Source organism: Simochromis diagramma, unplaced genomic scaffold, assembly GCF_900408965.1.
Source record: "Simochromis diagramma unplaced genomic scaffold, fSimDia1.1 OVJJ01000553.1, whole genome shotgun sequence".
Taxonomy (NCBI): domain Eukaryota; kingdom Metazoa; phylum Chordata; class Actinopteri; order Cichliformes; family Cichlidae; genus Simochromis; species Simochromis diagramma.
Genome location: NW_024387095.1, coordinates 4,149,357 through 4,173,177, shown reverse-complemented (window position 1 = coordinate 4,173,177; position 23,821 = coordinate 4,149,357). Strand labels below are relative to the sequence as shown.

The window sequence follows — 23,821 nt, the reverse complement described above, 5'->3', positions numbered from 1 at the left end:
ATGGCAGCCGGCTGTGACTGGTCACATTGACATCTCTAACCACTGTTTTCCCCAGTGTGACAGACAGCATTAGATAGTCTAAGGAGCTTGGAAAGAAAAGCGTCTGGACTTTGCTTTTCTTTCCAAGCTCCATAGACTACGATGACCTGGATGACTGAGAACCTTTACAGACAGACAGCATTAGATACCACTTGATTTTCATAATTTTGGGCAATATATACCTTATAATCAACCTGAATATGAACTTGACAGTGTCAAATCTAAATCTCAGATCATTCAATTGGAGTTTTTTTTTTGTATTGAAGCTGATTAGGGTATCTGCAGAACCTAGAAATTTGTAGAAACACTGAACTGTTTATCATTTATTCACTGACTCATCTCAATTTCATATTTATTGACACACCGCAAAAACATCTGTGGCTGCAGTCACTTTAGCTTAAAAGCATTTTATCTCATAAGGGCAAAGTGTCAAATTCAGCAAAAAACACAAGTTAATTAAAATACACTGAATATTATTTTTATTGGTTAAACCATCCATCCATACATTTTCTGCCACTTATCTGGGTCACTGGAAGCCATTATGTCCCTAATAGCTTTCTATCATTCTTCCATTCATTTACCCATAAAAAATGCATTAAATTGCATTGTATTAACATTTTGTTTAACATTGCCTGGCCAAATGTCGTATCACAGTGTTTTGTTCTGTTGAGTGCTTGCTAATAATTTTGTCAATGTTGTATGGTTTACCCTCTGTAAACTATCTTTGCTCCACCTGACTCACCTGAGGAGCGGCGTTGTGAACCTGTGGAAAGCAGTGACCTGACCAGTGTTCCTGCTGCGCACCTAATTATCTACAAAGCACTATGCATTAAGCCTCCCCATCCCCTCAGCTTGGAACGCTTATAAAAAAGTTCTGTCACCCACAAATAACCAGAGTTTTTTGTCTGTCACCCTCACACTTGACAAGGCGATACCTCTGCTGCGCCGCATCCAGCAGACGTCTTAATCAGAGTGGGTGGACAGATGAACTACCTGGAAAGTGGATGTGAATAGATGGAGAGAGATGGAGACTAAATGACAAAGAAAGTCTATTTTTGACTATGAAATGGAGGTCTCCACCTTACTGTTTCCGTGGCAGAACAGCACATGAATTTTGCATACTAAATTTCTGTCAGGATCAAATAGCCTCAGTTCGAGGCCCAAATTAGCAGCAGAAGCACCATGGAAGGCCAGAGGATGATAAATACTTTTTTGCCTGATAGAGACAAGAAGCCCAGATGGGATAAGAAGGTGATATCTTGGCTCATCAGGACTAGACAGTGAGGTCAGTAGAGAGAAGGGAAGGTTATTAGTTTTCCAGTATGTCATAAATCATAAAGGCTGTATAGAGCACAACTGACTCATTCGGGGTTGGTTCTCCTAGTACTAAAAGTGCTTGAGATGTTTCGGTTCTTAAGCGGTAGCATCAGGGAGGCATCTAATCATCCTAAATTCACAGTGTATCTTGGGAATGGGCCCAAATACTGAGCCAGTAAAGACGAGATAAAGAACTGTTTTCAGTGACCTGAAGAGCAAGAGATCCTGCAATAAATGTCATTGCCGTCCCAATGAGTCTGGGAATACCTGAAGACACCGAAACATCCCACATGTCATCATCTATACCAGGGGTGTCAAACTCAAATACACAGTGGGCCAAAATTCAAATCTGGAACAAAGTCGCGGGCTAACATTAATCTTTATTGAAATATATTTATTGCTCCAGATATAAGAATGATTTTTTTCTTATGGACTCAAACACGTTTTGCTGAAAAACTGAATATGAAACAAGCAAAGCTTAATACTAAACTATATATATGTTAGCTGTATAATACCAGTAGGCCAGCTCTAATAGTCATTTGGTATGGCTTCACGAGCCAAATGTAATTAGGCTGCGGGCCAAATTTGGCCCGCGGGCCAGAGTTTGACACCTATGATCTATACTGTTGTAACCCTGGTTTTTAGTAGCATTTTGAGTATTTTCCTTTTTCGTGTGCTTTCTATGAGTTTACTTCCTACTTTCTTTTTAATGTGAGCTTTTTCGCCCTTTTTACTTTTTTTCCTCTCTCATTATTGTCCTGTCCATGCCTTGCGGTTGCTGTCAAAGGTGTGTGTATTTAGTCCTGACCCGTTGATTGAACAGGATTGATCCATTCTTTCATGTTGTTTTCACTCAACTCTTTGCGTGAAAGAATTGTTGTAAGCAATTCTTTGCTTACAACATCAGACTCATCAGATCAGGCAACAATCTTATGTTGTACAGAGCCTTTTGGTGTGTAGCCTCAGAGTCCACTTCTTAGCTGACAAGGGAAGACGTGGTCTTCTGCCGCTGTAGACCATCTGTTACAAGGTTTGATGTACTGTGTATTCAGAGGTGCTCTTCCGCATACTTTGTTGTAATGAGCTTTAGGCAGTTCTCCAGACAGCTTAAGACTTTATAAACTGATCATTTTAATAAACGTAATAACCTGATAATTAACCCAATATGCAAGGCTTTTGATGTGGGAGGACACCTGAGCAGATACACAGAGACAAAGCTCCAAACCGAAAAGGCTTGGCAAGGTTCAAACTCATGAACACTGAAATTAGGCATGCTTAGTGTCATAAGTATAAAAGCTATACGATATAAAAGATATGTTTTGTAGAATTTTGGTGAAGTGAACTCTGAATACTTGACTTGTTAGTTAACAGCAGTAGTTTAAAAGTGTGACCCATGAGCAGCAGGCCAGCAGCAAAAGTGCTGCTATTGATCTTTGCATTGCTGTTTGGCAGTTAGTACAGAGACCCAGACACATGACCTCTGGACATCTGATCAATAATCTTTTTTTTCCAGTGGATGATCTTTCTATTTAGCAAAAAAAAAAATGAACAGGCAAGGACACTTAAACAAATGGTTTTCATGAATATTTTAATGGATTTCGCATCTCTGAGGCTTTGAACAACCAATGTTGGATCTAAAGATAAACACAAAGGTAGAAACAAACCATAGTCAAAAGTATGACTTGCGCATGGAAAAATCCAGAGCCACAGCAGCACCAATAGTGAAGCTCGGTAATTCTTTGATTTATTTTTACACCCTTCTAGTGTTTGACAAGCTAGTTACCAAGCTTCAGAGTCTGAGTGTGCTGGAATCTCATTAGAGTTGTCAGGCAAACTCAGCACCAAGGAGATGTGAATCACAGCTCAGGCAGGTCAAGGTGAGACTGATTCAATAAATGCACATGTGGATCTCCATCACAGCACAAAGGCACAGAGATGAGGAAGCTTCTATCCTGGATATGGTCTGTTTTGTGCTCCTGTAGTCCTGACTGATGGCTTTATACTGAGCTGAAGAGTGGGGATTCTGGCAGCTCATGAGTAATAATGCTTAGACTGATACCATCATAAAATAGATGCTGTTGGGCATGCTGATTTACAGTAAGACAGATGTAAAGAGCTCAGCGCCTCACTGATGGCTAATGATGTGACAGCTGTGAAGGCCACAGGCTGCCTCCTGTGATGTGACACCTGTGGTCAAAGTATGTGCTGCTTGTACCACCTCTCATGTACAGCATGTGTGTGAATTCACACAAACACGTACAGGGTGTGGTGGTATGTTTGTGAGCGTTTCCTATAACTGAAAACACTCTTGATTCTTGTGACTCGTCAGAGACATTGAGACATGAAGTCTGTTGCTGTCTACAGCGCAGTAAGCTGTAACCTGATAAACCCCCGTGCCCTCCGCGAGCCCCTTTCTGAGACCTCAAACTAAATTACTGTCCACCCACCCCTTAATCCCTGCTGCAGTTCTGTTACTTGTGTTTCTTTTTTATGCGGTTCAGGGAATTTACATTCTGACAAACAAGGCAGAGTATGGAATGAAATGAGATAAAGGGGTAGGGTTGTGGAGGGAAAAGACATTGCAGGCATAATAATAATAATAAAAAATATTGTATCGAATTAGATGGCTCTGTAAGCATTTTTATTTGGGGATAAGCTGGATGATTAAAGTACTAATGTGCATGTTTTTCCATTTTTCAGGATGCAGATAAACAAAGTTACCCCACACTGCAGGGAGCGTAATTCCACCTCATTTGGAGAGATTAATAATTCTAATAGCCATTTTATAACAGACTATGTTATGAGATAAATAAGGACATGTCTCATGTGTCTTTAAGTCAATTTTCTTTGGTGAAAGAAAAAAAGTTATTTCCAAAAGGTGTATGTTTTCATTTTCTGGTCAACCAGGCTGTTCCAATGATTAGTTACTAACCGATGAAAACTATGAAAATGGATGGATCAGTGGATGGGTGATGGATCTATGGCACTCATAGAAACGGCTACTAGGCTATATGTGTTTACTGCTGTAGCTTCAACATTGACACCAATAACACTAGGAGGAAAAAATAAAATTATTTCTAAACCAACTGGAGAAAAATTGTTGGGAGATATATTTGCCTCCTACTAGGAGACCTGAGCAATCGCCTTGAGACTTAAAGTGTCGCTCAGAAGCTATGGTTGCTGTATGACAGGCCATCTAATCGGTCACCAACAGTAAACACATTCAGTGCAATCACCCAGAAAACACATGTTCTTAGTTCAAAGAGGCTATTCTTATTCAAATGTTACTGAGGCTTTAGCAGCAACTAAATGCAGCATTCAGACTGGACATCATTCTGTTCTAAGCAGATCTTGTATTTTATTTTTGCCTTCTCAATAATCATGTAGCATCACACTGCAATCACATGAAATCAGCTGATCTTAGTTCCAGCCTATATCAGTTAATGATTCGGTTGATATTTGTCTGTGAATCCAATTGGCTTGCTAAAATAACGTGTACTGTTTAAAATGGTTGCTGCACCCTGCAGGCTGCTTTGCAACCCACTTCCCTCCCAGCTCCCCATTTTTTAATCCTGTTACTGACTTAATCACTGTCGTGCCTGTTGTCAATAATATGCGCTCTTTGGGGTGCCGGGGTCTTACTGCTTCTCTCCCCACCTCTGGTTTTAAATAAATTTTCATGGGATGATGGCACCATCATCCCATGAAAATATAAAATCAGTACAGATGAGAATGATAGTTGTAGTTTCATATAAATAGTTCTGATGAACTTACTCCAAACTTTTTTTAACCCTCCAATCACAAAATAACTATTCTTTAATAGTTTTGCATTGCAACTCTAGTATGCTTAAGATTAGGGAAAAATATCTTCTCTCCATCCATCCATCAGCCAGCTAGCCATATTCTGCAGGGCTAACATGAAGAGACAGGCAACATTCACATATGCAGTGAATCAGAATCACAGATTAACCTAATCTACATCTCTGGACTGCAGGAGAAAGCCAGAGACACAACAAGAACATGCAAACTCCGCGCAGAAAGGTCCCAGCCTTTCTGGAGTGGATTGAACAGCGGATTGAGCACTACATAAAACGAACACTACTTCATATACTGGCACTGAATGTTAGGGCTAGATATAATTTGTGGAGCGCATAATCATCTAATATGGTTGAAATTGAATTGGTAGCAATATAGGCTGTTAACTTTGGACACAGAGACAATCAGTCCTTACTCACACTTCAGCAAGAGCCACAGCAGTCAGGCTGTTGGCAGGTGTGCATCTAGATTCAAGATTCAAAGTGTTTATTGCCATGTGTCACAACAGAAAAGGCATTTCTTTGTGCAATGAAATTCTTTCTTTGCTGCCCACCCATCAGCATACATAAAGATGCTGAAATTTTTGATGATGAATTCAGTATTAATATCACTATTCATGTCCCTGTATTATGGTAGAAGCTCCATAAATGGCTGATATAATAGTTGTTTGTCACTGATAAACTTAGACTTGAGATGCTGCCATATGCTCAGAAATTTGTGCTTACCATAAAAAAATGTCACATTTTTTAAGAAACTGTATGTCTTCTATAGATCAAAAAATCAAAATATAGTGAAGACAAGGATAGAAATCATTTGAAAAATGTCAGTTTTTTGTCAAAGAGCAGGCCATTTGTGGATGGCCACAGTCTTAGAAACCTTTGGCATTCTAGCTGTCATTTCACCCAATGCTTTCTGAAGTGCTTCCCAAATGTTGCATTGTTTTTAGTGGCATTTCCTTTGTATCCACAGACCATAGTGCCCATCCTGTTTAAAACAGAATACTGGATTTTTTTTCTGGTGGGACAGCAAGGGACCATGTACGATCTCCTATACACCAACAAGAAATTCTAGTGAAACTCGAGAACTGATTATAAAATTACTCAAAATTGTGAAATCTGGAGGAGACGCAATGAAGAAAAAGAAAAGAACCTCAAACTCACAAAGTAAAGTAACAGATAACACAAAGGAACAGAGCAGACCAATGCTAGAAGCTAACATGGCTAACATTGACAGGAGATGAAAACAGTCTTAAAAACATTCAAAGATGGCCAAACCACCCAAATAAGCGACAGCCTGCCTGAACTGCCCTGACACGCACCAAGGAAAAAGAGTCATGGAGTTTTGAATTGCAAGAATTAATAAAGGATCAGGAATCAATACTGGACAAACTAGATGATTGGAGTTGAAATCTAGGCAGAGCAACCTACAGATTTACTGAATCCAAGAGGAAACCGAATCAAAGAGTGACTTGGTCACAGTGTTTGTGGATAAATGACTCAAAGAGGAAATTTCAATCGATTCAGATCTCCAGATTCAACGCGCACACCGGACATGTGGAACACAAGAAGCTTAAGAAATTTGGAGAAACACAAACACAAGAAACACTTTTAATAGCTCACATGAGGAGGAAATGAGGAGTGGCAATATTAATAGCCAGTGCAGAGAATTTTGAACTGTTAAAAGAAATCAAAGATAAAGAGGGTAGAACTGATGAAAATGTATTGAAACCATAGCAAGGAATATTATATGTGGAAGAGATTGTAATATAATAATAGACTACAATTTAGATACGACTCGTCATAAAAAGCATAAGAGATCTATGACTAAACTCTTCAAAAATACATGGAAGGAAATGGGTTTTTTTTTTTTATGTGTGGAGTGATCTACACCCTCTGCAGAGAGACTATAGCCACTATTTGGTAACTCATTCAGTTTTCTCTCAAATTGACTTTTTTGTTTTTTTTTACCCAGAAGGAGAAAAGGGATAGAATAAAAGAATGCAATATAGGAGTTGCAGAGGTCTCAGACCAGTGCTGTACACCTTAAGATTAAACTGAACTCTGTAAGGAGGAGTACAAAGGTGTTGGTTTAGCTCTCTGGGATGAGCAGGCAACCTGCAGCCCTTTGCTGCCTGTCTTCCCTGCTCTCGCCCCTTTCCTGTCCCTATCAAATAAAGCCAGAAAAAGGCCAAAAAATAGGAGGAATAAAAATTTTAAACATTTTAACAAACTTTATCAACATTTGGTTCTGACTTAGATGCCTCAGACTTCTTCCTCTGTTCTGTGTCTGTGCTCTTTTGTCCACAGACACTGATTGGTCTTTGCAAGTCTGCCTAGAACACCAACATTATGTAGTCACCTCTTCGCTGTTGACATTGATACTGATGTTTAGGGCAGGACATGTCAAGATTGTAGTCAAACTCACAAAGGCTGACATTTTATCAATCAACTAGCCAAATTCATCACTTTGTCAATGAGCAACAGTTTTAGCTGTGCTACCATAAATGGAATTTCTTTTTCCTCTACTGATCAATAAGCTTCTAGCTAAATGTGCTATTGGAATACTGGGCTGATAATGACTCAAAGTGGGGCTCTCTACACCTACACGTTCATCATTTACAACTGTTAATCACTGATATACATTTCTGATATCTAATGGTATTGTAGGTAAAGTAAAAAATTAAAATAAAATTCATAGACACCCAGGGATTACAGTGGTATTGTCAATATTATAAATCATGTTTTTATCAAACATTTTAACAAATATCTATTTTTACAGATTTTCTAAGATAGGGATCTTATGGGGTTTTTTTTTTTACCTTCTATCCTATGTAATGGCTTTATTAAAGATTCTTGCTCCTTCTTGATGCATTCTCAATCATCCAGGGAAGTAAATCTCCAAAAAGTTGATTCTGTTCATCTGGATGTAGCATTTTGTGGGAAAAACGTTTCGTCACTCATCTAAGTGACTTCTTCAGTCTGAGCTGACTGCAGGTTTCCCAGTACATGTGGCTTTTAAACCCCAAAACACACTGCGCCAAAAACTGGTCCACCCCAAGCATCGGGTCCCCCGACACAAACAGAGTAACATAGCGTACGCTGTTAAGTGCCAGGAGGACTGCCAGGATTTATACATCGGGGAAACCAAACAACCTCTGGCGAAGCGGATGGCACAACACAGAAGAGCTACCTCGTCAGGCCAGGACTCTGCAGTCTATTTACACCTACAGGCCAGTGGACACTCTTTCAAGGATGAGGATTTACACATCCTGGACAGGGAGGAACGCTGGTTTGAGCATGGAGTCAAGGAGGCCATTCATGTGAAAAGGGAAAGACCATCTCTGAATCGAGGAGGGGGCCTAAGGGTACATCTTTTGCCATCTTACAATGCTGTGATTGCAGCCATTCCCCAACTCTCTGTGAATGGTACTCATGGCCATTGATCAGTGGTCTTTGATCAGTGGGTTTTGGTCAGTGGTTGTTGATCAATGGTCATGAGAATTTGCATAATTAATGATGAAGCAACTGACCTCCCAGCCCGTTGTTCCTTCAGTGGGCTAGTTTCAGTCATTATGCAAATGTACTGTTTATAAGATTGGGGAAACCTGCAGTCAGCTGAGACTGAAGAAGTCACTTGGATGAGTGACGAAATGTTTCTCCCAAAAAACGCTACGTCCAGATGAACAGAATCAACTTTTTGGAGATTCTTCCTCCTTCTTGTTGTGTTCTTCCTTTTAGCTCCTGTGTGTGTGTGTGTGTGTGTGTGTGTGTGTGTGTGTGTGTGTGTGTGTGTGTGTGTGTGTGTGTGTGTGTGTGTGTGTGTGTGTGTGTGTGTGTGTGTGTGTGATAAATGTCCACACTAACATTACTGTTGTATTCAATGGGACTAGATGACATTTCTAGGCACTTGAGTGCTCGTAAATATCACAAGTGTGAGTTTTGGAAGCGTCCCAATTTTAAAAACTTCGATCGTGAAACTTAGAAGATAAAACACATTAAGTTTCTGTTGCTTTGCTGTGACAGTTATTTTTTTATTAAATTATTTTTTTACAAATGTGTCTATTTTAAGGCCTGCAACTTCATAGTAGTGCATAACTAGCCTTAACATCATACAGTAATGATCGTAGAGTATGTATTTATGTGTCTGTATGTACCCTATCTCCTCTTTAGCGGACAGGACAATCTCAAACAAACTTTACAGTGATCATTAACATCTGTATTTTTTCATATAGATTGGGGTCATTTCATCGTGTTACATTCTCAATTCGCAATTCGCATTCAACATGTGTCACCCATACATAACCAAAATTTGTATCTGCAGGAGAACTGTGTCCGAATCACCACTAAATACGGAATGAAGAATGTGAAAAAGCACCACAGGCCTGGTGATTAAAATAGAAAGTTATGTACAGGTTAAAGTGCTCCACAAGAGTGTTGTTCCACAGTAACTCGCCTTCATGTTGTTGTTTACAGTGGAAACGTTTCAGAAAAGAAGTCCCACATTTTGGTTTTTAATCTATGCACTTAATCATTCGTCTCCTGCCAACAAGTAGACCTTCAAAGTGGAACTGCTAAGCTAAGTTTAAGCTCCATGTATTGTATGCTTGGACTCGTATAGCAGTTTATCAATCTGGAGTTTGTTGTAGAGTGTATACATGACAGTAAAAAAGAAAATAAATACAAGCATAATAGAACCACTACTACAACATCTGCAAATGTGACAATAAATGGTTTGTAGAGATGACACACTCTACCAAAAGCATGTCATTTATAAGGGAAACTAATGTTGCTGCTTAGACTACTGCATAGAGCAACACTTTTTATCTTTTTTATTTTCTTTTTGAGGGCACTATAAATGATAATATGACTCAATGCATAATGAGTAGTCCCACTGCTGATACATTATATCTGAATACATTAAATGTGCAAGTATAAACCAGTAATGTGAATCATACCTACAGTCTGAGCTCTGCCTGTGCACAGTGAACCCACCTCGCCTTCCAGCCATATTTAGTCTTAGCGTATGTGTAAGTGAGTTGGGGGCATAGATTTATTGATCGTCCTCACCCACCGCTGCTCTTATATCCCATCTCCTCCTCACTGGAGGAAGCAGCAGCACCCGAAGAGAGGTATTAAATCAGGCAAGTCATCAGAATAAGCTTGTGGAGACACCTGTGTGACACTTAAGGAGTCATGGTGGTCCTCACTTGTATCCCTGCTAAATTGAGCCTCATCCACTTCATCCGACCACTTCATTGCTCTAAGTCTTCTTAAAGGACATTTCTTTTATTTTACGCCCTTGTTTTTACTCTCAGCTAAGTGTGAGAGCTGTAGGTCTGATACTGAAGGAGGCGGGATCACTCCAGATGCAAGGCTTGTTCAATTAACAGAGTGCCTTTCATCTTGTAATACACAGCCTTGTACTTTGATTTTGAAATCCTCCATGACTCATCGTTTGCAGCAAGGAAAATGGAGCATATGCTTTGTTAATCTTAGTGTTACATAAATACGTAAGCATCCGCACACAATTCACACAATAAATAGCCTGAAATGATTGACTGTATAAATACAGGTCTAGTCAGTCAAACACAAACGCACATCCAAGGCCTACTAGTGTATTCCTGTGCATCACAGATGACTGTTGCAATATGAGGTTGATAGCAGATGATTAGACAGTGACTCCTCCTAACCAGCCAGCACCCTGCAGCTCAGTCTGTCACTGTTTCAGAAAGATGGATTAATGTATTTTACCTATTTGTTGTAAATGAGCGCCACCTGCTGGCAGAGAGTCGCAGATACAGGCTGTGACCCTTGCTTGGCCTCCACAGAGAATATGCAAATTTCTCTCTTCATGCTTATTTTTAAAAGGCTTTCTAAATTTAGCTTTTGTTTTCATCTTTTAAATCTTGGATCTGTTATGTGTGTCATTTTTTCTTGTTGTTTTTACTGATCAGCCACCCACCCACACACACACTCACACACAGCTATGCAGCTGTGAACCTCAAGAACATTTCAAGATTTCAATCTGCAACCTGGAAGGGTTAGTCGCTTCCAGTAAAACTTGATTTATTTTTGTTCCATACCACTTCAAATTCAGTATTATTTACAAATTAACACTGACTAAAGGACCGTTATATTGTAAAGTAACAACCTTACAACATTAGAGAGGGAACCCCAATGATCAGACATGCAATAATCAGGTGATGGTGGGAACGCAGAACTCCATTTTAAGTGTACCCTGCACTGGTATGGTGAAATGATCTATTGGGATAATATAGCACTATATTATATCTATATATTCGATTTTGAGGCTACAGTTTGCACTTGTTCACCAAAATTTGAATGTAGCAGGTTGGAAAAATGTTGCCTGGTCTGATGAGTTTTGATTTCTGTTGCAATATTCAGACCTGAGTAACCATCTCCATCACTTTATGACCACAGCTCACTGATCTTCTAATGGCTCCTTCCAGCAGGATAACATGCCATGTGACAAAGCTCAGATCATTTCAAACTGGTTTAAATCAATAAAGATTGATAACAGCTGACAAATCTGCAGCAACTGTGTGATGCTGTCATGTCAACATGAACAGAAATCTCAGATGAATGTTTCCAGCACTTTAAGTCTTTGTCTCAGAGGCCGTTCTGAATGGAAAAGGAGGTCAAACGCGGTCCTGGCAAAGTGTGTCTAATAAAGTGGCCAGTAAGCGTATATTCAAACACATAAAAGGGGCAGCTGTTCGTGTCACACTCAGGCAGACTACGTGGCTTTGCTTCTGAATGTAAAAAGTCATTCCCTTGGTTTTCCAGGTTTTCCTTCTTCTGTTTAAAATACTACATCGTTAATGTCCGTGCTTCAACCTCATTGGCTAAAGCGGCGACTCGAATGCGCGTCATTGATCCGCGTGCAGACTGTGATTGGCTGCGGAGATGGGGGCTGGAGCTAGTTAAAGCTAAGGCTGGAAAAATAGGTGGAACCCAGAAAGGAAGTGGACCTTCAAAATAAAATAATGAAAACCGAATGATATCCAGACTAACGATGCCTAGAGGATTATAGGCTTTCTTGTTAATAAAGCACATCTAAGCCTACATTGTGGGTTTTTTTTTTTAATGCAGAGTACCTTGTCATTTTTCCGCCACCAATCAGTTTTGTTTGAAATTCATTAGCTGCAACAAAAAAAGCAGCTTTAGATGTATTTTGCATTAGGTTTCTCAGAATGTAGTAAGCCATTTTTACCTGGATCTTTAATCCTATTTGCTAAAAGTCTGGCTTCTTTTATCCGCAGTAAACTAATACATATTACGCTATGTAAGCCAGCAATGGACATTTGCAAGCATGCTGTCAATGCTGTTTCTTTTTTTGTCCACAAGCTAATCATGTGCTTTAACAATCATCTTGTATTTTGAATTTTCATATAATGGTTCATTGGTGGGTACAGTAAATGGAACACTGAGTATCAGTCAGTGGAGCCACAAACATTTCAGCCTGTAGATATGCGTCTTTTCCTCTTCCAAATCTTCTACTCGTCCATTTGACAAATACCATATAGGGAGTGCTATTTAACCAGCTTTAACTTGCGAGCTCCTTTGCAGCTCACCTCCACCTCACCTTCTACTTAACACTCTTTTTTGTTTGCTTGTTTGTTTTTTTAGTTAATAGCTAAAGGGGGCGATGTGGCTGATTATTTTTCTTGGTCTTTCTAGGTTGAAGTGGAGCAACATTTTTGTTGTCACCAAATACATATTCCACATAAAGATGACAACTTACAGTAACGCCTATTTGATGTCACTATTCAATTTTTCTGCAGAGACCATGAATTGCATTCAGTGATTTATTGCTTTTTGTAGTGTACGTGTTGTAAACAGGGATTTCTGTAATATTTTGCATGAAAGCTCCAGTTTGGTTAAGATTAGAGAGAGATTATCCTAGGAAGAGTAGGAAATGATACAGGTGGGGTGCATGGTCAGGGCATAATGGAGTTGTTTTTTTCTCTGTTAGCCTGACAATAGACAAGACCCAAACTTGTGGCAAAAACAAGTACAACAACACAGAGAGCCTCATTCTGACACTGTTGTGTCTCCCTTCCCAATTTAATGGCAAATGCAAGAGGCAATTCAAAGGATAAAACATGGACTAATATAAGATTCCACAAGACCCAAACTTGTGGCAAAAACAAGTACAAGTTTAGATGCTACAGCTGTTTAAATAAAGTGTAAGAAGTGGCCTGGGCCAGAATATCCAGTAGGCATGTCCAGGGGCCCATGCGCAGTTGGTTCATCCAGGAGTCATTCATTTTTCCTGCCTCTTTCTCACCTACACTGCTGAGGCTAGTGTGGGCTGAGTACTTCCAGTACTTTGCCAGAAAATTGGCATTTTTTTTATTCAACAAATTTAGGATGAAAACACTGCAGTTAGTTTTTGAGACGTTCAGATGTTCGAGCTAAGTGGGAGGTAAAACATAGTAGCAGCAGCTCACTATCACAGTGGATTTATATCACAAGACTTTGAAGGTGCCAAAAGCTGCCCTCCCTAGAGGATGACCTGCTGCAGCTCCCAGCAGAAGAAGCGAGTGAAGGTGTGTTGTGAGGGTTACTTTTTTCTGTAGGATACAGTCAGTACTCTTCATCCTGTGTACACATTCCTTTGTGTGTCTGAATAGAGAGAGGGGGGGGATCGTAGAAACTAGCTGGCTGGGGTTCACCGAAAGATTTATGGCCGGGGACGTGTAACTTGGTGACATGGGAGTGGCTTCATGCCTTGTGAAGGTACCAGCTTGGTTGCAGATCTGAAAACGAAGAGCACAGCTGGTGGGCTTTTATTTTGTAGGAACTGAGGGGAAACAGCGTCGTATGTTGGTTGACTTGCGGGGGGTGGACAGAGCAGCAAACCGTTTGAAATCCCCTCTAGCGGAGCAGAGGGCGAGAGGGTCTATTTCTGCAGTCCAGCTCAAACATGGCGGGCTGTGGAGGAGACGTGATGTGCTCGTGGTCCGGACCTAAGACCCACGGCACATCCTCAACCCCGGCGTCCGAAGAGGGGGAGCTGAGGAAGAGAAGGAGAGCCTTCTGCCTGACCAGGATGAAGTCCCGTAACAGCTCCGAGAAGCATCAGCATCATCATGAGCCCGCCGCGAACAACAACAACAACACGCCGTTCATGATCCACTGCAAGGAGATCAAACACATCTGCAGCAACTGCCGAGGAGCCGAGCCGCTGGACGGTGAGACGCTTCAGGTTGCTTTGAGAGCAGGAGGGGGAGTACTCCTGCTTTTTAAATGATTGTGCTCATCGCTCCCTGCCCCTGTGGGGGTCGGGGTCAGCGCTCAGATCAGATCCCTGTATTGAATCTGTTTTACTTTACAGTGAGGTTAACAATAGCTGATGCTGTTTGAAAGCCTCTGCTGAGTCTTCTTCGCTGTCACGGGGCTGTGGTGTGGCTGGATCTTCACTGTAAGCGCATGATTTCAAGTCCAGTTTTTGTTTTGCTTCCCTGTTTGCATCGTGAAAGCAGAAGTTCAGGGCATTCCACGCACGGATCGCTATAGTTTCAGTTAATATAGAGAGCTGGGAAATTTTCTGGTTTTGTCTTACTGGATTCCACAAACCAAACATCATCGTATGGTTTAGTCTTTTCCCTTATTAACTGCTATAACTATCACTTCAAGTTCAGACTGCCGGTGGATTATTATCTGCACTGATGCTGATGAATTTTCTGTCAATACAGAAATCAATTTATGGAGCCATCACTGCAGCAGTTCATCTCAAACACACACAACGTCAATAGTTGCTCTGGCTTAAATAACAGAGATCAATAGCTAATCATAGAATCTGTTCATTTAATCAGCTTGTGGTTTTATTTGAAAACCTTAGCGTGTGGATCAGTGGAGGCTTTGTTTTTTAATAAAACTCAGCCACTTGATTTAAATTGCTTAATCAGCCACCGGGGATTTAGTGAGCAGCCCTTTCAAAACCTGGTTTTACTGGCACGATTTGTTTGAGAAGAGATAACCAGAACTCGTTTGGAGTTTTCTTGACAGAGGATCTTCAACAGATGATCAAAAACTTTATTTTTCAGTAAACTCAGTAATGAAGAAACTGGTTTGCAGTGACAGTAACATTTCCTTTTCATTTATTGTTTACTTGAAGATGTTTCAGACTGTTGGCGTTCTTGTTTTTCCCCCACAAATCAACACAAGTCAAGTCAATTGATGCAACAGCTGGTGCCAGCATAGACTGTATAAAAAGATGACAGTGGCTACTGCTGGTCAGTGAATTTCATGCCTTGTGATTAACAAGCCGTTAGTTTCAAAAACATTTGCTCATTGGCTAAGTTAGTGATGGTGAAAATGTTAATGCCATCCACTGTCAAGAAACCAGTGGATGGCATCACAACAGCTACTCACATCTTTTATATGGTCTGTGGGACTGACACTTTTTTGGAGACAGCCTCAAGTGGCCATCAGAGGAACTGCAGTTTGGGGGGCGAGTCTTATTTTGCTTGATGCCCAGTAACAAGGCCATTTAAAAAGAGAGAGAGAGAGAAACAAAAACTAAAACTATGAATCAGCTAAGAAATTCAGTCGTAACACAGGCCTTCCAGCATCGTTGTTTTGGCTGAACAGAGTTGTTTTCGAGCTTGTTGTTCAGTGAGTCAGTGTTTTGAGGCATCAGTGAGATAACAGACCCCAGGTCAGACTGAAAGAATGTCTCCCTGCAGTGTGAGTCTGAGCCCTCTGACTCACTGCTGCTCTCGCTCCACTGCTTGTGGCGAGGGGGGGTTGGACTACACCAGGAGGGAGAAGACACCTTTTGTGTAAGGAGACAAAAGATGAGACAAACACAGTATGTCATCACCTCAAAATCTGCATAGTTTTGGGGTTTTTTGCAGTCGAATGATGTCACTGTTGTCCTGGAAACACTAATTTTACTGCTTTAGGTGCTGGAGACGCTTCATTGAGAGAGCCTTTGTGCAAGGGAGGTTTCCGTGAGCTCTGACGTTCACACAGGGATGCTACACAGACTCAGTGTCTACTGAGGGGTTAGGGAGGGGAGGATGAGGGGGGGCTGACTGGATGTTGTTGAAGGAACTCTCAATGGCAGGTACAGTGTTGGTGCAGATTTGAACTGACATCTCTCTTCCAACAAGGCCTCCTGAAGGATGTCATCGCCTCCCGTCTGCAGCTGCCTACCAGTTTACACATGACTGGTTTGTCCATCAACTGCTGATAATGTTTCAAATAGAGGAGAAATCACTGGCAAAAACACAGCTTCAAAGATTTTGACTTAAAGGTAGACTGATGGTCAAGTCGTACTGTATTTTTGTAACAGAGCTGAAGGCAGTGATAATATACAAGTCTTTTATCCATCCATCATCCATTGTCTCCTGCTTATCGGGGTCCACATCACAGGGACAGCAATCTAAACACACATGTCCAAACATCTCTCTCCTTAGCCACCTCATTCTGGGGAGCAGTCAGGCTTTCCCAGGCCAGCTGACAGATGTAATCTCTCCTCAGTCTGCCTCCATTTGGCCATGCCTGAAACACCTCACCTAGGAGGCGTCCAGAACCTCCACATCTGTCTGCTTTTGATGTGGAAAACAAGCATCTTTGACTCTGAGCCGCACTTGGATTTCTTCTTCGCGATCTGGATATGAAATATTTACATGATTTTGCAAAACATTCCTATGTTTTACTGCCAGATTTTCCCTGTCATTCCTCAATTACTTGTACAACATTCCCAGTTGGATTAAGTTTACTTCACCCAAATTCGAAGAATTCCATGTGTTTGGATTCATTTCCATCTTTCCATTCATCTGTCTGACAAGTATCTGTTTGCACTGCATGCTTCTGTCGGCCAGTGTTTGTGTGCAGGTTTACATCCTCTTCTGCCTGCTGAAATGTTGCCTTCCTTCCCCCCCTCTATTGCTGCTGGCTCTGCCCTTGTTTTGTAGAGGGTGTGTGTGTGTGTGTGTGTGTGTGTGTGTGTGTGTGTAATGGGAAAGGTGTAATTTCAAATGGAAAATCGGAGCATGCTGTATGGAGTGGCCTCCAGCATGATTACTTTGAGGAAAGTCCCTGTGGGGTGGGGGGAATTGTAGCTCAGAGGAAGAGGGTTAATGGAAAACATGGGAAAGGGAAGGCTCACAGTTGAAGAGGTTATAATTCTATCAGATTTTCACCACTGAACCCCCCCTTTTGGTCTGTGTTGTAGCTGGCTAACTCCTCTCTGTCCAAGTTTTTCTCTCCTCCTTGTTACATAAGGTTTCTGCTGCTGTGGCCACCTGACACATTAGCTGTGATTGAAAGCGATCCAAATAAGCTTTACCTGACTTGATTATGCAAAACCCCCCTGGCAGAAAATGTCCTCTGACATTTGAAGCAGAGAGCAGCGATCATCTGTTCTACTTAACTGTGGGTTAAAAGGGGCCCATTATCAGTTAATAAGCTATAGAATAATAGCTCATTTACTTTGTGCCCACCTGGCTGAGGCTTTAATAAAATGGTCATTAATCAGATCATTATCCAGAATGATTTCTTGAAAAAACAATTTTTGGGTCATTACCCGAAGGTCTTCCTTTTATGGCGATGTTTATCTGAGAAAAGGCATCAGGTTTTCAAATTTGTGCTACACTCTTCCTAAAAAAGAACTCAGACTATATCAGTCACCCAGATGCCAACTGTCAGTCGTCATAACGCCAAATATCCGAACAAATACGTTGTTGTGCTAAGCGTTGGAATAAAAAGCGCATAATTAAGTGAGTCAAAACCACAAAAACAATGTTTTTATGCATTTTGTTTATCTGCTTGTTAATGTTGTCTTTTCAGCTGAGGAAGTGGAGAGGTTGGCAGCGATGCGCTCTGATTCGCTGGTACCGGGTACGCACACGCCCCCCATCCGGCGGCGGAGCAAATTCGCCACCCTGGGTCGTCTGTTCAAACCCTGGAAGTGGAGGAAGAAGAAGAGTGAGAAGTTTAAGCAGACGTCTGCAGGTGAGAACCAAAACTCTGTAAACAGCACATCTGCAGGTCGGCAGCCAGCTCTGCGCCTTTCTGTCCTCTCTGCCTCACTCCCATCTCTCACACCTAGCAACAGCCTTGAGAGACGCTGTCCTTTAAAATGTCAGCATCAAAAGTCTACTGTGCATGGTTGTGTCTGGCTATGCACAGGGAGATTTCATGAGTCCAGTCATTATAGTCTGATACGTCATATAAGCAAAGAATGGCTGTATGTAGATATTAAGCAGGAACAAGTAATATCAACCTTCATTTGTCCACTGAATTCAATTTTGGAAGTATACATAATGTGAATGCAAAGGTTTGTAGCTGGATTGGAATCCTGGACATTTCCATTAGACCATGAATGCAGCATCTTTATTTAGCTCTAAAATCCAAGTGAAGAATAATTAATTTTCAAATTGATACCATAGGTGCATCCACTAAAACTCTGGAGTTTGAAGTTCAGTGACCTTGACCTCAAGTCAGAGGTCAAGTTTATTGAAAATCTTGTGAATGTGATAACTCACGAAGGAAGTCACCTAGGATGTTCAAACTTATAGCTTAGGTCCTTCTACTGGGAAGCTGAGGGGCAGCACTGATGGCCTCCAGTATTTTTAAGTCATGATGATGATTTCATTTATAAAGGGAGAAAAGGTTATCCAAACCTACCTGGCCCTATGAATTAATTATTCTCATGAATTAACTGTAATTAACTACAGTTAAAGGTGAATTTAATTTCATCCCCAGTCCTGATTGCTGCCAGACCTTTGTGATACTTGCCATATATTTCAGCTTGGTCAGTGCATCTCTGACCACATTATACATGTTTTTATCGATACATTTTTTAGTAGACCTTAGAAAAGAGTTCTTGAAAATTAAACATCCTCACAGCTGTGATGGAGCTCACTGGACCTGTGACTACCTGTGACGTGGATGGGCTGACCTGTGTGACAGCCCATCCATGTCAAGAAAAGTGCAAAACTCCATTTGCTGTTAGATCCTCATTAGTGCCATCTCTGTCAGTCATTAATGAGGCTGCTCTCTCACATGTGTATCCACTCAATAGAGGATCCTGCTGCTTTCTGATTCTGCAGGTATGTAATAAACTCAGAAGAAAGACTTCTGCTAACAGCTGGAAGCAAGAAGGTAAACGTCACCTCCCACTTGTTTAGTCAAATTCGTGAGCTGTTACAGGCTCCGTCTTCATCATAAAGACTTTTCTACAGATAAAGAATAGTCAGCACAGCGGAAACATAGTAACTGATTTGTATTCTTTCAGTTTTGGTGCCCTTGTATATTTGGGATCCAGCCTCATAAATCAGAATGACTGAATTTGTGCTTTTTCTCAGGTGGTGTGATGAAATGCATAAATGCAATAAACATTGGGATCAGCCAAACTGCTATTCCAGACATCAGTGTATTCGTGTTCTTACACAATGAACTTATACTTGACTTTTTTTAAATGCTGTTGCTGAAAGCTGTTAATTCCACTGCTGTTCAGAGATGCCAACACAGCAGCTGTGGAAGAATTGATCATTAATGTTGGCCGTAGCAACAAGTGAGCTTCAAATGGAGTTTGCCAGCCGACGTGTTGTCTCTTTAACAGTGAATTAACACTTCATTCAAAGCAGTGAGCAAATTTGAAAGTAGTTTCATATGTCTGGCTCAGGGCTACAATATTCAGCGAGTACTAAGCTGTGAAGCGAAGGAAAGTGTTGGATTTGGATGCCGAAATAGCCGCTGTTGTTGTTGTTTCTCAGCTGGCTGAATCATTTTACATCCTGTTCTCACTGAGCGACGCAAACACGCAGCAGAGGGGTGAAGAGAGGCTTCCTGCAGCCAAGCTGTTCCCCCAGCTGTCACAGCAGTTACACATTTTTTTTTACCCTGCTGAAAACCTTCCTCCCTTCTCTGCACCCAGATAATGAACAGTATACGTTTTATAGCATGTGTACGTGCGCACAGGTGCTACACGTTGCGTGTACCGTGTGCTTTTGCTGCACCCTGCTGTCATGCAGTCAAGGTGCATTGGATTATCCAGATTTTCGTGCTTCAAGTAAAAATATAGCTGTGGGGTTGAATAGGGTTTACTGTAGGAAACGCAGACAGTTATGACTACAATACATTGACACTGGGGCAACATATACGGAACCAGTTTTACATTGTATCTCTGGGCACTTTTTCTCCACTTTCTTTAGCTGAATCTATGAAACATATCAAAGATCACACAACGTTTGACAGACATAAAATAGTATTATTGCATCAACAAGGTGATCCTCAAAGAAACGTTGGAATGGAGAGCATTTGTTTTGCTTCATTTTCAGCATGACAGCGATCCCAAACACACTGCCAATCCAGTAAAAGCATACCTGTATGGAACTGTCAGTCATGGATTGGCCTCCCCACAGCCTGGACTCAAACAACGTGGGAACAGAAACGGAACAGAAGGGGGGGCAACATCCAAAGAAGAGCTTTGAATGTCCTTTAAAAAGCCTGAAGAACTATTCTTGAAGACTACTCGAGGCTTTTTCCCATAAAGACAACATTAGACCAGCGCCTCTGTACCCTTAACAATGAGTGTTGACACCTCAGTGTATACATAAATAAAGATGTGGTTTGACGACCATTAGAATTGTTTTGGGGGTGTTTTCATGGGTAGCTGAATAGGCAGAGACCACGCTCGCTAACTTCTAATGAAAACCCAGTGATTTTGTGATGACAGAAACCACTCAGAAAAGAGCTTCAAGAGTTACTCCTAGAAGAGAAGTCACTAGAAAGCTGCCCTAAGAGAGTTCAGCTTTTGTTGAAGAATAAAGGTGGTTTTACCAAATACTGACATTCAAGGTCGTTACAATTTTACAAACTCTGTATTTTCATGAGTGTTTGTGCACGTTTTAATAAATTGTTGCTTCTCTTTTCCACGGGGTGGTTCAAGACTTTAGCTCCATAAAGGCTATATAAGACAAAATGCATCAGTTAGACAATAATCCTGCATTACTATGTGTGTGGGTGATGTGTAGATATCAGTTTACCAAACTGAGCTGTTAGAAAGCAACACAGAAAAACGCATTACAAACGCCATTAAATGACTTCATTAGATATACTGTATGTCAGGGTTTTAAAAAAAAAAAAAGACTTGTAGTATTGTAATATTGCTTTTATTAACTCCCTCACCCTAACACTTTACTGATATTGTCTCAAACCCTACCAATCAAAATGGCATTGGAAAAGATACGTTTTCACAGCTCATGCTGGATATGCTAGAAAATGAAAAAGTGTTATTTACGGGAAATGTTTAGGAGTGAGGAGGCGAGTAGGCATCTCTGTCAGAGGATCAGTGAACTGGTAGTGTTGTGTTTGTGCGCACAGCTCAGAGGGTCAGTCACATGATATTTCCTTGGCATACAGCAGCAGTGCTGGAAGCAGCAGCAAGTCCAAAGAAACAGCTGCTGCAGCTGACTCGTTCCTCGATCCTGATAACTCTGTTAGCATCCAGCGCAGCAGCTTTCTTCCTGTTCTAGTCGTTTCTGACGTCTCCTCCTCTGTGCTCCCTCAGTGTTGGAGAGGAAGATGTCCACTCGCCAGAGCAGAGAGGAGCTCATCAAGAAGGGACTCCTAAAGGAGGTCTATGAGAAAGGTGAGGCTCCACACAGCGAAGGTGAGAAAGAAAGTGGCCAGTGTTGTAGTATTAGTTGTTCTCTTTGTTTGCGGCCTGATTTTGATTTTAGATTCAAATTCAAATGTAAAGTACGATTTTTCCGGTTGCAGCTTCTCAGTTGTGATTCATGCCTTTTCTCTTGCACTTTGATTGGTTTGAGTCTCTCACATTGTTCTGTCATCAGTGGGGTGGTGCTGTTTAAGTGCTGCAGCGCACCAAAGACTCACGCAAGCTTGTGCACAGTTGTAACTCATTTTTTAAGTGTCAGTAAATCCAGTGACAAGTTTACTTACAGCACACAAGTCAGCTTTATCATGACAAGACTGAGCTTATGAATATGTGTGCCTGTCTGATCCTTACCACCATTCCCTCACATCCAGCTGCTCTACCTGGGTGTTTCTCCCTATCTATCTTTGAAAACTACACTGTTACGTGATTCATATTTTCTCTAAGCAAAATTTAAAAAAATGCTACATAAGGAGATCCTTTGCTCTGTTTTTTCATTTTTTACCTACTTTTGAACACCAATGTGCATCTTTCTGTGCAGATGGTGCATCTCTGACCATCCGGGAGGAGGTGAAGATAGAGAATGGTCGTTCCTCGGTGCTTGGCTCCAGCCTGTCGGAGTCTGAAGGTAGTGAGCTGATGGAGGGAGCAGCAGGAGCAGCTGTAGGTAGGCAGCACAGCCTCAGAACCACTGAAACCTCTTTAGGTATTTGATTCACAGTGGTCTCTGACTCCTTTGTTGTTTCCCCCAGGCTCCCTGGAGTTTCAAATGCCTAGTGATGCTCAACAGGACCACACCCAGAAATCCAGTCAGGCTCCGCCCACAAAGAAGTCTATCGTATATCAGGCTGATGGTGCTGAATCAACCCTCTGCAGACCTCCAACGCTACACAAACAACCTCCCGCTCTGCCACCCAAGCCTTTCAACAGGCTACCCAATCACATTACAGGTGAGTGTGTCTCCATGCGTGCTCACAACCGCATTAGTGCGCGTGTGCCTAATCCTCCCACGTCCACCTCCTCGTGCAGACGGCGCCCCCGTGAAGTTGCCATGCATGTCGGCTAAGTTGTCTCCTCCTCTACCTCCGAAGAAGCTCATGATCTCCGTACCTGCAGGGAGCATGGAGCCCTCTTCTATCGCCTTCCAGAAGTGCCCCGCCCCTCCCAGCCATGCTCCAATGGGTGCACACTCACTGCAGTACGGGACCCTGCCTGTTCCTCTCCACCCGCCCAGCCGAATCATAGAGGAGCTGAACAAAACCCTGGCCCTCACCATGCAGAGGTTTGAGAGGTGAGGATCACACCACAGAGGCCAGAAAGTCAAGAAAATATCAGAGAAAAGTCAAAAGGCTCCTTAAATTGATCGTTTAGAACGAGCCTGTAACATAGAGAAGCTGGGACAATCATATTTTTGACTAAACAAAATATTACAAAAATGATTAAAAAAAACACTGTTTGATTATATAGTAGTTTTACAAAACTGAGAAAGACCAATTGATTAATCAACCAGTCCCCTCTGTACTAAATCCAGCCCTGGGCAACTTTGCTAAGCACCAACCCCCGTGCCACAAAAAGTAGGGAAGAGTGTCGGCCCCCTTATTCCCAAAGCAGATGGCTCTGTATGTTGACTTGGCACCAAGTTGAAAGCTCGGATGCTACTCTGTTCTGAACATGGACAGCTGTCATTCCTTATATACTTCTTTAAAGTCCGCTTCCCGGGCACACAGGTAGTGTGTTGTAATGTAAAAACAGACAGGCAAGCTGATGTCCACACGGACCCTCACTCACTGTCTGATGAAGAAATTTACATCACAGGGATCCAAGCAGATCCAACTGACCCAGAAGCCAGATGACCTCCCATTTATCCAGGCTAGGTTGTGATGCTCTGAGGCGTGTAAGGTGAATGTTTTAAGAGCTCATACAGTGACTATGATGATCTTTTGCTATAGAATCACGATCTGAGTTGGAATCCTTCACACCAACTCACAAA

The 23,821-nt window shown here is 41.6% G+C and overlaps 1 protein-coding gene across 5 annotated transcripts in view; it reads left to right on the top strand.

The window, feature by feature from the left end:
- The window catches only part of phactr1 (phosphatase and actin regulator 1), a 46,138-nt gene that overhangs the window by 11,198 nt on the left and 11,119 nt on the right, over positions 1 to 23,821 (top strand). Inside the window, exons 1-6 of one of the 5 annotated variants that reach the window (XM_040046345.1) lie at positions 13,976 to 14,389; positions 17,997 to 18,161; positions 21,724 to 21,804; positions 22,373 to 22,498; positions 22,584 to 22,781; positions 22,948 to 23,122. In XM_040046345.1, coding sequence (XP_039902279.1) covers positions 14,122 to 14,389; positions 17,997 to 18,161; positions 21,724 to 21,804; positions 22,373 to 22,498; positions 22,584 to 22,781; positions 22,948 to 23,122 — 1,013 coding nt within the window. In that variant the 5' untranslated portion in view covers positions 13,976 to 14,121. Of the gene's footprint in view, positions 1 to 13,975; positions 14,390 to 17,996; positions 18,162 to 21,723; positions 21,805 to 22,372; positions 22,499 to 22,583; positions 22,782 to 22,860; positions 23,123 to 23,821 lie in introns of those variants that run through there. The other 4 variants (XR_005697983.1, XM_040046343.1, XM_040046344.1 and 1 more) reach the window with 4 other exon arrangements.